The sequence below is a fragment of the Homalodisca vitripennis genome, chromosome 2, assembly GCF_021130785.1.
Source record: "Homalodisca vitripennis isolate AUS2020 chromosome 2, UT_GWSS_2.1, whole genome shotgun sequence".
Taxonomy (NCBI): Eukaryota; Metazoa; Arthropoda; class Insecta; order Hemiptera; family Cicadellidae; genus Homalodisca; species Homalodisca vitripennis.
The window spans coordinates 6,291,463-6,305,287 of NC_060208.1; the positions used below are offsets into that span (position 1 = coordinate 6,291,463).

Below are 13,825 nucleotides of genomic sequence, written 5' to 3' on the forward strand. Positions count from 1 at the left end.
TGTTGTATTGATTTATTCCAGCACAGATGAATGCAGGAATGAGATTGTGAGTATCCACAGCACTAAGTGTATCATCCAAGAGCAAAGTAGGATTCTAGAAAACAATCTTGTGTATTAAAAACAAATTTAAGTTGATTTTTTTAATTAAAAAAGTAAAGTGCAATAAACGGATTGGTCTGGTTTGACATTAGGAAAATAAATTTCACTTATACTACTGTAATTTTGAACTGTTGTTCATTTAAAACTTCCACTGATGATGCATTGATGAATGAGAATTTTGTGCTTGTGGGATTGGGTTGCCTGCGGTACCGTACTAGGGCATGTGTGTAGAATTAGCGAGGACTTGCGAGAAATACAGTGTCTTTTTGTAACAAAACATCGTAAGGTGTCAATATTATGAAACCAATATTCAGTCATTTGTATTTGACCGAATCTAATGACATTTTTGATCAGGTTTCTGTACTTTGCCTCGCAAGCCCTTGCAGCAGCAGAAGATCGGTTGCAAGTGGGTTTTGTGTTGCAGATGCTGTCCGCTCACTGTTGGAGTGTGTCAAGTGCCACAAGACCTACAGCAGCCCGCACACACTGCGCAGACACGTGCGGCTCGAGTGTGGACAGGAGCCGAGGTTCCGTTGTCCGTACTGTCCGCACCGCACCAAGCAGCGATACAACCTCATGCTACACATCAGCCGAACCCACAGAGAAGTCCTGTCGCAAGCCGCAGTCTCACTGGACAAGTAGAACCGTGGAAGTAGCTACCCATCGAGTTGTTAAGGACAAACTTTTCAGGTTTCCCGTAATAGGCCTAATCATGAAAAGTACCAATAATGTTGATCTACACATGCCTTCTAATAAACTTTTTCACAGCATTGTTAAAGTTTTCATATTTGTGACACAGCAGTGAGTCCTGAAATATAAACATACTCGTATTATTGATGATCCTGGAGTGAAATTGGGTTTACAGACAGATTGTGTGACAGTCGACATAATCACTTTCCATGCAGTGTGTGTATTCCACTTGTTTAGTCTTCATACTACCACAAATGCAAAGTTTTGTATGGTTGCCTATTGTTGTGGAATTAAGCGTCTGGAACACATATATTAAGGCTGCATTTTTATTCTTACAAACATCAGAAACGCAGACAATATTAGACTCCCGCCTGTTTATATATAGTACAAAACTGACATTTTTGTTTTATATAAAGAAGTGCCTTGTGTACTGTGATGTTTGTTGTGAATATCAGTTTTGTGATATAGGCCTACATACAAGTTGATCATTATTACTTTGTTGATTGCTCTTAGGAAGTAGTTGGAAATGAGATTTTTACAATAAGGCTTTATGACACTTATTTTACTAAATACTGTGTCGTATGTCAAATTTGTTATACAATTTTTAATATTCCCAAAGTATATCAAAATCCTACTTAACTGGTCATTAGTTTTGGAAATATTTATTGAACATATTAATAAAATGTGTTTGATCATTGTCTTCTTATTAGTTGATATTATTAAAAAGTTTGTTAACTTTACACTTTTACAATATATCATAAGTATGGAAGATGATCCGTTACACTTTTACAATATATCATAAGTATGGAAGATGATCCGTTACACTTTTACAATGTATCATAAGTATGGAAGATGATCCGAATGTTGTGCCTTATTAGATATAATGAAGTTTTGTAACATTTTCATTACATACAACAATGAATGTTGGTTTAGTAATCATGAAACATTGATGTGAGCCAAAGCATTCTCCAAATTTGATCAAGTTCCTATTTTATAGTTACAGAAATATTTTGTGTTTCATTGTAAAATGCAATATATTGTTTCTATTTTAAAATCTGGTTATTAGTTCTGTTTTAATTCATTAAAACAAATAATTTTATATAAATGTTATGTTCTGAAAATGAACAGACATGTGAAAGTATTATTTCAGTATTATGAGTTTAGTTTTATTTTTATTTTTTAATACATCAAAAATAAAAAAAATCACTATTGTAAACTGGGTTTTTCTGGTTATAAATGCAAAATGAATTTTTATATAATTTTTATATAAAACTATAATATTATATATATATATATATATATATATATATATATATATTTCAGTTCCTTTAACGTTAATTACATTATTTATTTATAATGTTATCATTTGATTGATTAACACATTAAACCCTGTTAATGAGGAATGTTTACTCAATCAAATTGACAGATTCAAATTACCTTGATAATGTTCTTTCTAAATTAAAAACTAGACGCACGCCTGAGTAGACAATTTTAGCATAAACACACTAAAACCTATGTAATCAATTTATCTCTAGCAGGTGGTGTTTTTGCCAGGTTGAAAATTTTTAATTATAAGAAATTAATTCAATAAATCACATCACCTAATTTTAGTAAAATAATATAAAACTGAGTACCGCTCTGGATTTAAAAACATGTTGGCCAATTTCACTCTTCACAGTTTAAACATTTATTGTAAAGTTGAATTATTGCTGTAGGCAGAATTATAAAAAAATCGCTCTGTTAATGATTTTATTGAAGACTGTCATGACAGTAGTTGAGAGTGGTGATACTGTTGTTGAGTGTTTTGTAGTTGATCTGTCATAGGCTTTTGACTGTGTTAATGCTTCCATCCTCAATAAAAGCTCTCAGAGATTCAAATTAATAGTTTAGCAATAATTGTCTCATTTCATAAATCACAGATTGTTTTCAAATCGCCAGAATCATTTATACATATAAGTGAAATGTATGAATGAATGAATACCTTATACAGATTAATCCCAAGTGGCATACCACAAGGATCACTACTTGTACCATTACTGTATAGCTAAATCAATGTCATAAATCGGTGAGGAGAACTCATTTCTTTTAGTTTACAGCATGATGTCATTTTTTTTACGGTTTTTTAAAACTGACTGTGAGTAAGGTTGTGCTAAATACTTATCCATGACTGTTTGGTTTGTATTTTAAGCCAGCTTTACACTCAGAACTGTTACATGGATGGCATTGGACGGAAAAGTACGTAAGATACTGTGTACAGTTCTGATATTTCCATTGTTCATTTATTAGAGTAAGCAACTATTGGAATGTAGTATTTAATTTTCAGTGTTATGAACGATGTTTCGTTAATTATGCGACGTAGGCAGTAAATTATTTCTTTGTAAAATATTTTGTATATATGATTGTAATAATGTTCATCTTTATTAGATCTCTAGTTGGGTTGTACCATCTGTTCTAGGTTCCTAATTTATGATTGTAATATTTTATTATCAGATTTCTTATGATCCTGAATAATTTTAAAACTAGGAGCAGCCAGCGCTGTTTCTGGGAAGCAACCTACTGTTCAGTAATAATTGCTCAACAAAACTCAGGATGGCCGTTGTGCTTTAATAAAATTATTATTCAGTTATTTTTGTTTCACGTTGTAGATGAGTTCCTATTTTGTGTTTTATTATTTTTTACATGTTTGAAACTAATAGGTTTATTAAGGGAAGATACTCATAAGATCCTTTGTTTTGTCCTATTTTTAAAATGTATTGTTATTGTGTTTATTAATTCAATTTTTTTTCAAATGCATGAAGTATATCTTATGAGCATCTATTACTTCAGTCTTTATGATTTATATTAAATATGAGGCATGCATAAAAGGTAAATTAGTATTTAAAATAAAATGTGTTGATAAAAAATGTACAGTTTTAAATAGTTATTGCATTTTAGAACTGTTTAATCATTTACCACAATTAAATAAACAGGTTTAGAACATTTTCTGCCGGTGATAAGAATTAACTAACTGAGTGAATGTGTGGCAAGGACATCCTTCTCAAGGCAGTGACCATCCAAGAAATAAGAACAAATGTGAACAAATTAAGTTTAATTTTTTAGAATTAAAACAATAACTGTAAGGTATCTTTGCCAAAATATTACATTTACATTTTAAATGTAATTGCCATGCAACAATATTTTACAACCATAAACATTATGAATAAACACTCCTTGGGCACCACTCAGTAAATTGGAATGGTTTGAATAAAAATACTTGGAAATTGTTTGAGTGTAAGGTGCTGTATATCTCTGCTGAGAGTAAGTACAGTTTACAGATTTCACTAGTGAGTCACTGTTAGGGCAGTAACCGTCCGATAGTGTTGTGAACAGAGACCTCTTCATTCTTTCTTTTCTCTACTTCTGTTGTTGGACAAATTTATATTGAACAGTAATAGTAACTACTTTATAAATTCGTTAAAAATGTTATCTTAAACATTGGTGATGCCTTAGTACTTTGTTCTAGTATTCCTTATCGTTTTTAAATATAAAAAAAATATGCGCAAATTCAAATTATTAATTGAAGAACAAGTAAAATTTATGAAAAACGCATAGAAAAAAAGCTAGATAGTATTGTGTATCTGTGCACATGGACACATCTCATACGGATGTATAAGCAGGAAGAATAATTGTATCTTGTCATGAAGGGTGCAATTAGTGTTCATAAATACGATTCTTATATAAGAGTGCTGAAAATTCTAGATGAAAAATTAACTGCCATGCATCAGTGTAGAGGGTAAAATTAAAATTTAAAAAAATTTAAATTTATATATCTTTGGCAATGTTTCTTCTTTTTTCTAGTCACATTTTTTGGCAATTTTTAGATAAAGGTGTTTGTTCTTTTATGACATGTTATGAAAACTTTCTTTTGAAAAAGTCTTCTTGATTAAGAAGACCTAACTGTTTTGTTTTATTTTTTTCTATAAAATACTTGAACAAAATCTTGAAAAATTGCAAATGTTTGATTTTTTGTTTCTAATGTATTAATTCATTTTGAGTAATGTCATTAATTTTTAATGTGGACAAAGCTCTTCCTTTTAAAGTAACCTACTTTTCATCAGTTTTACCTGTGGTTACTACATTTTCCTTGAGTTGTCCATGGAGGCACTTAAAGTTTCTCAGTTGTTAAACAATGTTTGATGCCAATTGCTTTCCCGTTTAAATGAGATGTGGCACTGGTTTTGTAAACTTTCCTCGCCATGTACTGGTTGATAACTCCAACCCAGTCCTTTCCTTGTCACATTACATTTTTGTGTACCACCTTTCAGTAATTACTACAGACTGACGATGAATGTCGTCTGGTCTAATTCATCTTGCTGTCAGTGTGCATAAACATACATACAACATACTCGAACGTGCCAAGCCAAATGCAAAAGAAGAATGAAAAGCCACATACACACAATGGTGATCAACTTGAGTTTACTTTTTAAACATGTCTCATCAACTTTAATAAGAGTGTAAATCAAATATTTTTTTACAATAAATTCTGATACTGCTCGTGTCTTTTTACAAATAAACCATTAGTGTTTGTTGTCAGTGTTTTAAATAAAGAGTGTAATAAGTATTGAGATTTTAAGGAATAAAAACAAGTACTTAAAACAGCTTTGAAATAAAACAATCATTGAAAAGTCGTACTATGTTAATTTATACTGTCAAATAATTTTTTTTTTAAGTACACTTTTATTTAGACATGAATGTAGGACTTCAGTCTTGGTTTGATTCTACATTAAAATCACAGAGAGATATTAAATTGTAAAATAACGGTGTCTTACTTGGAAGCCAGTTTTGCTATAATTACATAACACTGATTAAGTGTCAACTTCATATTTAAATGTTTAGTGATATAATAAATGTTCTAATTTTGGCATTTAACTTGATTAGTTAAATTAATAGACTACAGATTATGGTATCCAGCAATAAAAACTGCATTTAAAGCATTATGGACAGTAATTTTTTTATTTTCATTTTTGCATTGTTTATTGTTTGTTGGTTTGAAATTTGAATTAAAATGGCTCTCTATAGTTAGTATAGGTTAACATGTAAGAGTCATATTTTACATGTATAATAATGAGCTTGTAAGATGTTTTATTTGAGAATCTTAGCCTATGTGGGCTGTGAGAACAGTACTCTGTTGTAAGACAGCAAAATACTAATTGTAATAAAAATAACTTGCCAAGAATCAGTGTTTTATTTGAGAATCTTAGCCTATGTGGGCTGTGAGAACAGTACTCTGTTGTAAGACAGCAAAATACTAATTGTAATAAAAATAACTTGCCAAGAATCAGTGTTTTATTTGAGAATCTTAGCCTATGTGGGCTGTGAGAACAGTACTCTGTTGTAAGACAGCAAAATACTAATTGTAATAAAAATAACTTGCCAAGAATCAGTGTTTTATTTGAGAATCTTAGCCTATGTGGGCTGTGAGAACAGTACTCTGTTGTAAGACAGCAAAATACTAATTGTAATAAAAATAACTTGCCAAGAATCAGTGTTTTATTTGAGAATCTTAGCCTATGTGGGCTGTGAGAACAGTACTCTGTTGTAAGACAGCAAAATACTAATTGTAATAAAAATAACAAGAATCTGTGAATAGCCTATGTGGGCTGTGAGAACAGTACTCTGTTGTAAGACAGCAAAATACTAATTGTAATAAAAATAACTTGCCAAGAATCAGTGTTTTATTTGAGAATCTTAGCCTATGTGGGCTGTGAGAACAGTACTCTGTTGTAAGACAGCAAAATACTAATTGTAATAAAAATAACTTGCCAAGAATCAGTGTTTTATTTGAGAATCTTAGCCTATGTGGGCTGTGAGAACAGTACTCTGTTGTAAGACAGCAAAATACTAATTGTAATAAAAATAACTTGCCAAGAATCAGTGTTTTATTTGAGAATCTTAGCCTATGTGGGCTGTGAGAACAGTACTCTGTTGTAAGACAGCAAAATACTAATTGTAATAAAAATAACTTGCCAAGAATCAGTGTTTTATTTGAGAATCTTAGCCTAGATGTGGGCTGTGAGAACAGTACTCTGTTGTAAGACAGCAAAATACTAATTGTAATAAAAATAACTTGCCAAGAATCAGTGTTTTATTTGAGAATCTTAGCCTATGTGGGCTGTGAGAACAGTACTCTGTTGTAAGACAGCAAAATACTAATTGTAATAAAAATAACTTGCCAAGAATCAGTGTTTTATTTGAGAATCTTAGCCTATGTGGGCTGTGAGAACAGTACTCTGTTGTAAGACAGCAAAATACTAATTGTAATAAAAATAACTTGCCAAGAATCAGTGTTTTATTTGAGAATCTTAGCCTATGTGGGCTGTGAGAACAGTACTCTGTTGTAAGACAGCAAAATACTAATTGTAATAAAAATAACTTGCCAAGAATCAGTGTTTTATTTGAGAATCTTAGCCTATGTGGGCTGTGAGAACAGTACTCTGTTGTAAGACAGCAAAATACTAATTGTAATAAAAATAACTTGCCAAGAATCAGTGTTTTATTTGAGAATCTTAGCCTAGATGTGGGCTGTGAGAACAGTACTCTGTTGTAAGACAGCAAAATACTAATTGTAATAAAAATAACTTGCCAAGAATCAGTGTTTTATTTGAGAATCTTAGCCTATGTGGGCTGTGAGAACAGTACTCTGTTGTAAGACAGCAAAATACTAATTGTAATAAAAATAACTTGCCAAGAATCAGTGTTTTATTTGAGAATCTTAGCCTAGATGTGGGCTGTGAGAACAGTACTCTGTTGTAAGACAGCAAAATACTAATTGTAATAAAAATAACTTGCCAAGAATCAGTGTTTTATTTGAGAATCTTAGCCTAGATGTGGGCTGTGAGAACAGTACTCTGTTGTAAGACAGCAAAATACTAATTGTAATAAAAATAACTTGCCAAGAATCAGTGTTTTATTTGAGAATCTTAGCCTAGATGTGGGCTGTGAGAACAGTACTCTGTTGTAAGACAGCAAAATACTAATTGTAATAAAAATAACTTGCCAAGAATCAGTGTTTTATTTGAGAATCTTAGCCTAGATGTGGGCTGTGAGAACAGTACTCTGTTGTAAGACAGCAAAATACTAATTGTAATAAAAATAACTTGCCAAGAATCAGTGTTTTATTTGAGAATCTTAGCCTAGATGTGGACTGTGAGAACAGTACTCTGTTGTAAGACAGCAAAATACTAATTGTAATAAAAATAACTTGCCAAGAATCAGTGTTTTATTTGAACCCTAATCCAAATTTGAATAGAAAGGGTACTGTTGATTTATTGTGTAAAATGTATCAATCCTGTAAAACAAAGTACACAAGAAGTGAATGTTCCTGGATGTAGCATATAACTTGTGATATCTCTAATTCAGACCCAAAGTCTAGCGTCTCTGACAAATATGTCATTGGCTCTCCTTTAATGCAGTTGTTTTACTTTAAACATTAAATAATGAACATTTTTTTTATTTAATTTTGAAGCTTGGAGCTTTTTCAAGGGGATGTTAGATAAGAGCTTGTAAAACATTACCACATATAGTGTAAATGTATTTGACCAAGTACCATGCTCTTATTATAACTGGATTATAACTAGTGTAAAAATAAGCCAACAAAACAGTTGTGCAAACTATTTATGAGGTATCTGAATTGCAGAAATAATCAAAACTTAGAAAGTGTTGTAATGTGACTTAATCGTAACCAGTGTCAAGACCCCAATGTTTTCAATTCTCTTCCAAGTTCCAATACTGAGCACAGTGCTCAAACTTCTTTGCTGGAAATATTTGTCTATTTTGTAAACATTTCTTTCGTTGTGCTCACGATAAAACTTGTTTTGCAGTCTACTCATCACATATTAAATACAAATAGGTTTTTTAATGTGTTTTGATTTTTTACAAAGAGATTCATCAGATTGTTTCAACTCAAGTTTAGAAAAGCAAAGTAATGAAATGTTTTTACTTAGTTGGGAAATAAGCTGAAAAATCTTCCATTACTTTTTAACAGAAAGTTCTTTTTCATAAAATTTAATAGCAATAAGATATTTACGATAGTTAAGGGAGGTAAGGATTGGTTCCTGCTGTAGTTTCATGGAACAGACCATATTGTTTGTGGGTCGCTAAACTTCAGCTATTATTATCTTGTGGCAGATGAGAAGCGGATCTATTGTGCCCTGAAAAAGTAGGGGACATATGTCTTCCCAACATTTACTGTTACTCTCTGAAGTCTTTGCTGGAAGAAAGAGGATGAAAACATAGAAAGAGTCAGGGCGGACTCTGTAGACTCAGTGATACTGAAATTATGGAAGACTAGAACAATATTAAAACAAATGTCACTGAGACTGCAGTAGTGACAGACAATTCAAACCATACTGTATACCCTGTTATACATAATCTGCACTGAAGTCTTAAAAATGCTAGACCAGTATAGTTTATGAACATTATCCACGGAGGAGTTTGATAACAGACAATTCTCATAATATATTGATCTTGTTTATATGACATTCTTATACTGGTTCCGTACTAAAACTGTTGGAATTGATTTACTTTAGCATGTAATGCATCCAACAATTTCAAATTACATATGAGCTGATTCATCAAATCTTCCTAGATCGTTTGAATTTGACAAATTTAACGGTTGCATAAATAATGTCACTCTGTTGAACTCGTAGGATCACCCAGACGGCAAAGTTGCTCATTCGTCTGCAGTGAGTGTGGGAAAAGTTATTCGGCTGCCTCGTCACTGTGGCTCCACAAGAAATGTTACTGCGGGAAGCCACCGCAGTTCGCATGTCCCTGCTGTCCGCTGCGCACGGCACACAAGGGCAATCTCAAGACTCATTTCTTTGCAAAGCATCCAAATGAGCGTTGGCCATATTGAATGTTATATATGAATTTCTTATTTCGTACACTATTGTTACAAGATGCTCTCTTCTTCTTTTTTTCAAGTTTGTTTTTGACGATGGGAGGAAACAGGATTTTTACATTTGCCATTGTTCAGTGATAGAAAAAAATCAGTATCACAACGCTCTGGTATGATTTCTTTATTTTAACCAAGTTTGTAATTATGTTTTTTTTATTAATTTTTTTTTTATTTTAAAGGAGAAGCCGATCCCCTTTTAAGCCTTATTTTGCCCGTCCTCATGGGCCACTGGCCTGTGCAAGGATCTTATCAAACAGAATAAGGGTGAGAGTCGATACAGTACAAGGTTGATGGTACTGATAAAATGTGCAAGGGTCACAGACAGGATTCGAACCTGCGCTATCTCTAACTCAGACCCAAAGTCCAACGTCTTAGACCACTCGGCCATCGGACTTCCAATGTGTTAGGTTAGTTATTTACCTGAAGAAGAGATTAGATTGGAGGTCTCGAAACGTAGTGTTATTGATTTTTTTTGTTTCTTAATGATGGCAAATGTCCAGAAAAATCCTGTTTCCTTCATGATCATGATCTGTTCTGATTTTGAAAAGTAGTATAGATACATTTGTCTGCTCAAAATATAATATAAGTTGTGTTGTGTAAAAGACAGACTTATCGCTGATTGCTTGTCAAGTAGTTGATTATATGACAACACTGTTAACTATAATTATCTATTTTAATAAATATTTAACTGGTTTGTTATGTTCGATCTTATTGTAATTTTCGAAATGATCAGGCAGTTTCAACCCAACATCCCCTGTGTCTTCCAAGCTATTAATGGAGGCCATTTTGAATATTCTCAAGGTTTAAACTGAGGCAGGAAGTTTAATTTAGATTGTATTAGAATATTGTTGCATGACAACATGTAGGTCAAATTGTTGCAAACTTGTTAACAATTTTGTTTTATAAATTTAAGAAATACTTTTTGTACAAAGTCACACATTCTAAAATGTTACGTGCCTTTTAAAATCGTATTATTATTATATAATTATGTATATTCTGATATGATAATTTAGATGAACAAAAATAGTTATATATTCCTATTGGTTTTAGAACATGGGTATTTTGTACTTATTTCAATTATATCTTGTATTATAAAATGTAGTAATACATTCAAACGGAATTTAAAATTTACCTACAAGCTTATTACATGCGATCCTGTTTATACTTATGTTGTTGTTATAGTAGATGTATTTGAAGTAGACTTTCAGTCAGTTATATGCTAAAGAAACCAAATATTTGTTTTTTACAAATAATTATTTACAATATCACCCTGTTTGATACAAAAAGTTTGTAAGTTAGATAGCCAGTGTTGTAGTATGTAGGACTTATATCATTTGCCTCAAAACTGCTTTTTGATATTTTTATGTGTGTATCTCATGTTGTAAAAACAGCACCTAAACATTTAAACAGAAAGTTAAAATAAAATACTTTTAATATTTATGAGCTGTTTGTGGTTTTATTTTACTTAGCCCATAGATTATATATTTTAATTCTTTTAAAATGTGAATAAAATACCAGATGTATTGAATTTTAAAACCTAAGTTGGCTGTTCACAGTGGAAACTTGACATCTGATGCTTATTTATTTGGTGGAATAGTGTAGCAATGGCAGATAGCATATATATCAGTGCGTGCGTGCACGCGTGTGTGTGTGTGTTTACAGAGTTTACAAAAACCTTTATTTCAAAAATTTACATAAATTTACTGAGTCAGGTGCTTAGAAGCAGGTGTGACTTATTGCTACAATAATATGCAATACATTAAACAAATTATACATGCAGTTGGCAAGTAAAGGTTTTTTTTATTTATATGTTTTTTTCCACCATGGTACACAAATACTATATTCTTACTATCAGTCCATAACATATACTTAATTTACTACTTATACTATCCAGATTTTAACAAGAATTATCTAACAAAAACAAGGTAAAAAATTAACAAGCATAAATATATTAAGTTTTAACAAATAAATAAATATATAAATAATAAATAATAAATATCAAATATCAAACAGACCAGAAGTGGTGTGTAGCTTACTATTTATAGTAATCCACATATGAGTTACATGAGTTAACGAATGTAGCATGGGTAATGCCGCTTTGTTCAACTCACAGGGGGGATGGCTTGGCAGCGAGAGGCGGGAAACGAGTGTAAACGATCATTCGTTTGTCAAGTCTGTGGAAAGAGCTACTCAACCACCTCCTCACTACAGCTGCACAAGAACTATTACTGCGGGAAGCCACCGCAGTTCGCTTGTCCCTGCTGTCCACTGCGCACGGCACACAAAGGCAATCTCAAGACTCACTTCTTTAAGAAACACCCACACGATCAATGGCCTTATTGATTATGTTAATATAATTAACGATTGTGCTATGAAATAATCTAACACCAATTCAGCTAAAGGTGATATTTCTTATGTAATTGACTAAGTATTGTATTTATGTATTGGGATTTGCAAGAGATTGTCATTTGTTCTATTCTTAATACTCTGGTTCAATTTTAGAACAATTCTAAAAAGTGTTTACAATAAAAAAAAAATGTTATACATCTTCATACATACTGTGTTTTTAAATATATTTTATAGATCTGAATTCGTATTAGAACAGACTATTGTAAACACTATATTTTATATAAACTTTTATACAAAACATGTATTTTTGTAAATGGTTACATAAATAAATTTTAGTGAATTAAAAGGTTATTTTGTTTCCCATCTGTGTGTCCTATTTTTTATGTTAGGAAATTTGAATATGGCAATGAATAAGCCTTGGCCAATGAAACATATTGTTTTTGTATATTATTACAATTTTGTTTTACTGGTTATTAAATCTATATTTAGTTTTACTATTTTAAATATACAGGGCAATCAAAATTTTGACACATTCACTAAATCTTTAACAATTATGAACAGGAAGTAAAAATGTCTATATCACTCAACCAACTTTTTTCTATTTTCAAAAACTGGCAGGAATGACTGTAAAAGGTAGATATTTCCAAACCTAAAAGTACTCCCCTCACTGTATATGTATCTCTTAGGAAAAGGAATGGAAACCGAATTGTTTGAGACAAACTGAAGATCGTGTATTTACTCTTTTTTAGGTAAACTATTCAAAATTTAGATTGTGTTCAAATTTAAATGTGAGCACTATGTAAATTAGAAGATCAATTCTCGTAATTAATTAATAATGTGGGAAATATAATTAGTTTTATTTTCATAACTGTGTTGTGGATTGTTAACATATTTTAAATATATCTTCTTGCGGGATTTCTTCTTTACATTTATGTGAGTAAGAAGGCTTCAATATTTTGTGGTTTAGTGTATAAAATAGACATTTTATTGTCAAATATAAAAAAAATTAATAAAATATTTCATTTAATTACAGCGAGATTAATATTCCCTTAAAAGATTAACCTAAATAATTTATAAAAATCGTTTATAATTATTTTTTTACAGATCATACTTCTTGATTAGTTGAAAATACATTTTTTGTGACCTGTAATTTTTATTTTTAGCCTCCTCTACTCATTAACTCCTCATAGAATGAATTTTCTGAATGGATGAAAACATGTTAGTACAGGACAATAACATTTGGAGATTCTGCATTCCAAATCCCCCCCCCCCAAAAAAAAAATTAAAAATTAAACAAATTTTACTATTAAATTATGCTATTAGTGCTTTTAATACAGGTGACTAAAGGCTCTTAAAAGTTATCAATACGCTATCAAGATAAGTTTGTTCTTGAAGGTTTAGTAGTAAGATAAAAATACAAAGTGCTTTGATAAAATAAGCTAAGATTTTCAGTAACTTGTATGTTTAACAAAACAACGAATATATGAGGCAGTAGTTAAGAGTGGCCCACAGATAGTAAAAGGGAAAAAAAATGAAAAAAAAATGGTTTTGACATGTATGATGCAGCATCATATAAATACTGTGTTAGTTTTTTGTTAAAATCTGAAAATTAAAATTTTTGTCCAGTTTTTTTAAAAATCAAATCGATATTATTTAATAACTGGAGTGAATAAAAAATCTGAAATTTTTACTTGATGTTTTAAAATAAATCTGTGAAATGTTCATGTTCCTATTAGGCTACCCTTCATA

At 31.1% G+C, this 13,825-nt stretch overlaps 1 protein-coding gene across 10 annotated transcripts in view; it reads left to right on the forward strand.

The window, feature by feature from the left end:
- The window catches only part of LOC124356157 (longitudinals lacking protein, isoforms F/I/K/T-like), a 288,925-nt gene that overhangs the window by 52,008 nt on the left and 223,092 nt on the right, over positions 1 to 13,825 (forward strand). The window contains exon 4 of one of the 10 annotated variants that reach the window (XM_046807319.1): positions 11,841 to 12,438. The exons of 8 other annotated variants lie outside the window; for them this stretch is intronic. In XM_046807319.1, the coding sequence (XP_046663275.1) occupies positions 11,841 to 12,070 (230 nt within the window). In that variant the 3' untranslated portion in view covers positions 12,071 to 12,438. Of the gene's footprint in view, positions 1 to 523; positions 6,311 to 11,840; positions 12,439 to 13,825 lie in introns of those variants that run through there. One more of the 10 variants, XM_046807320.1, reaches the window with a different exon arrangement.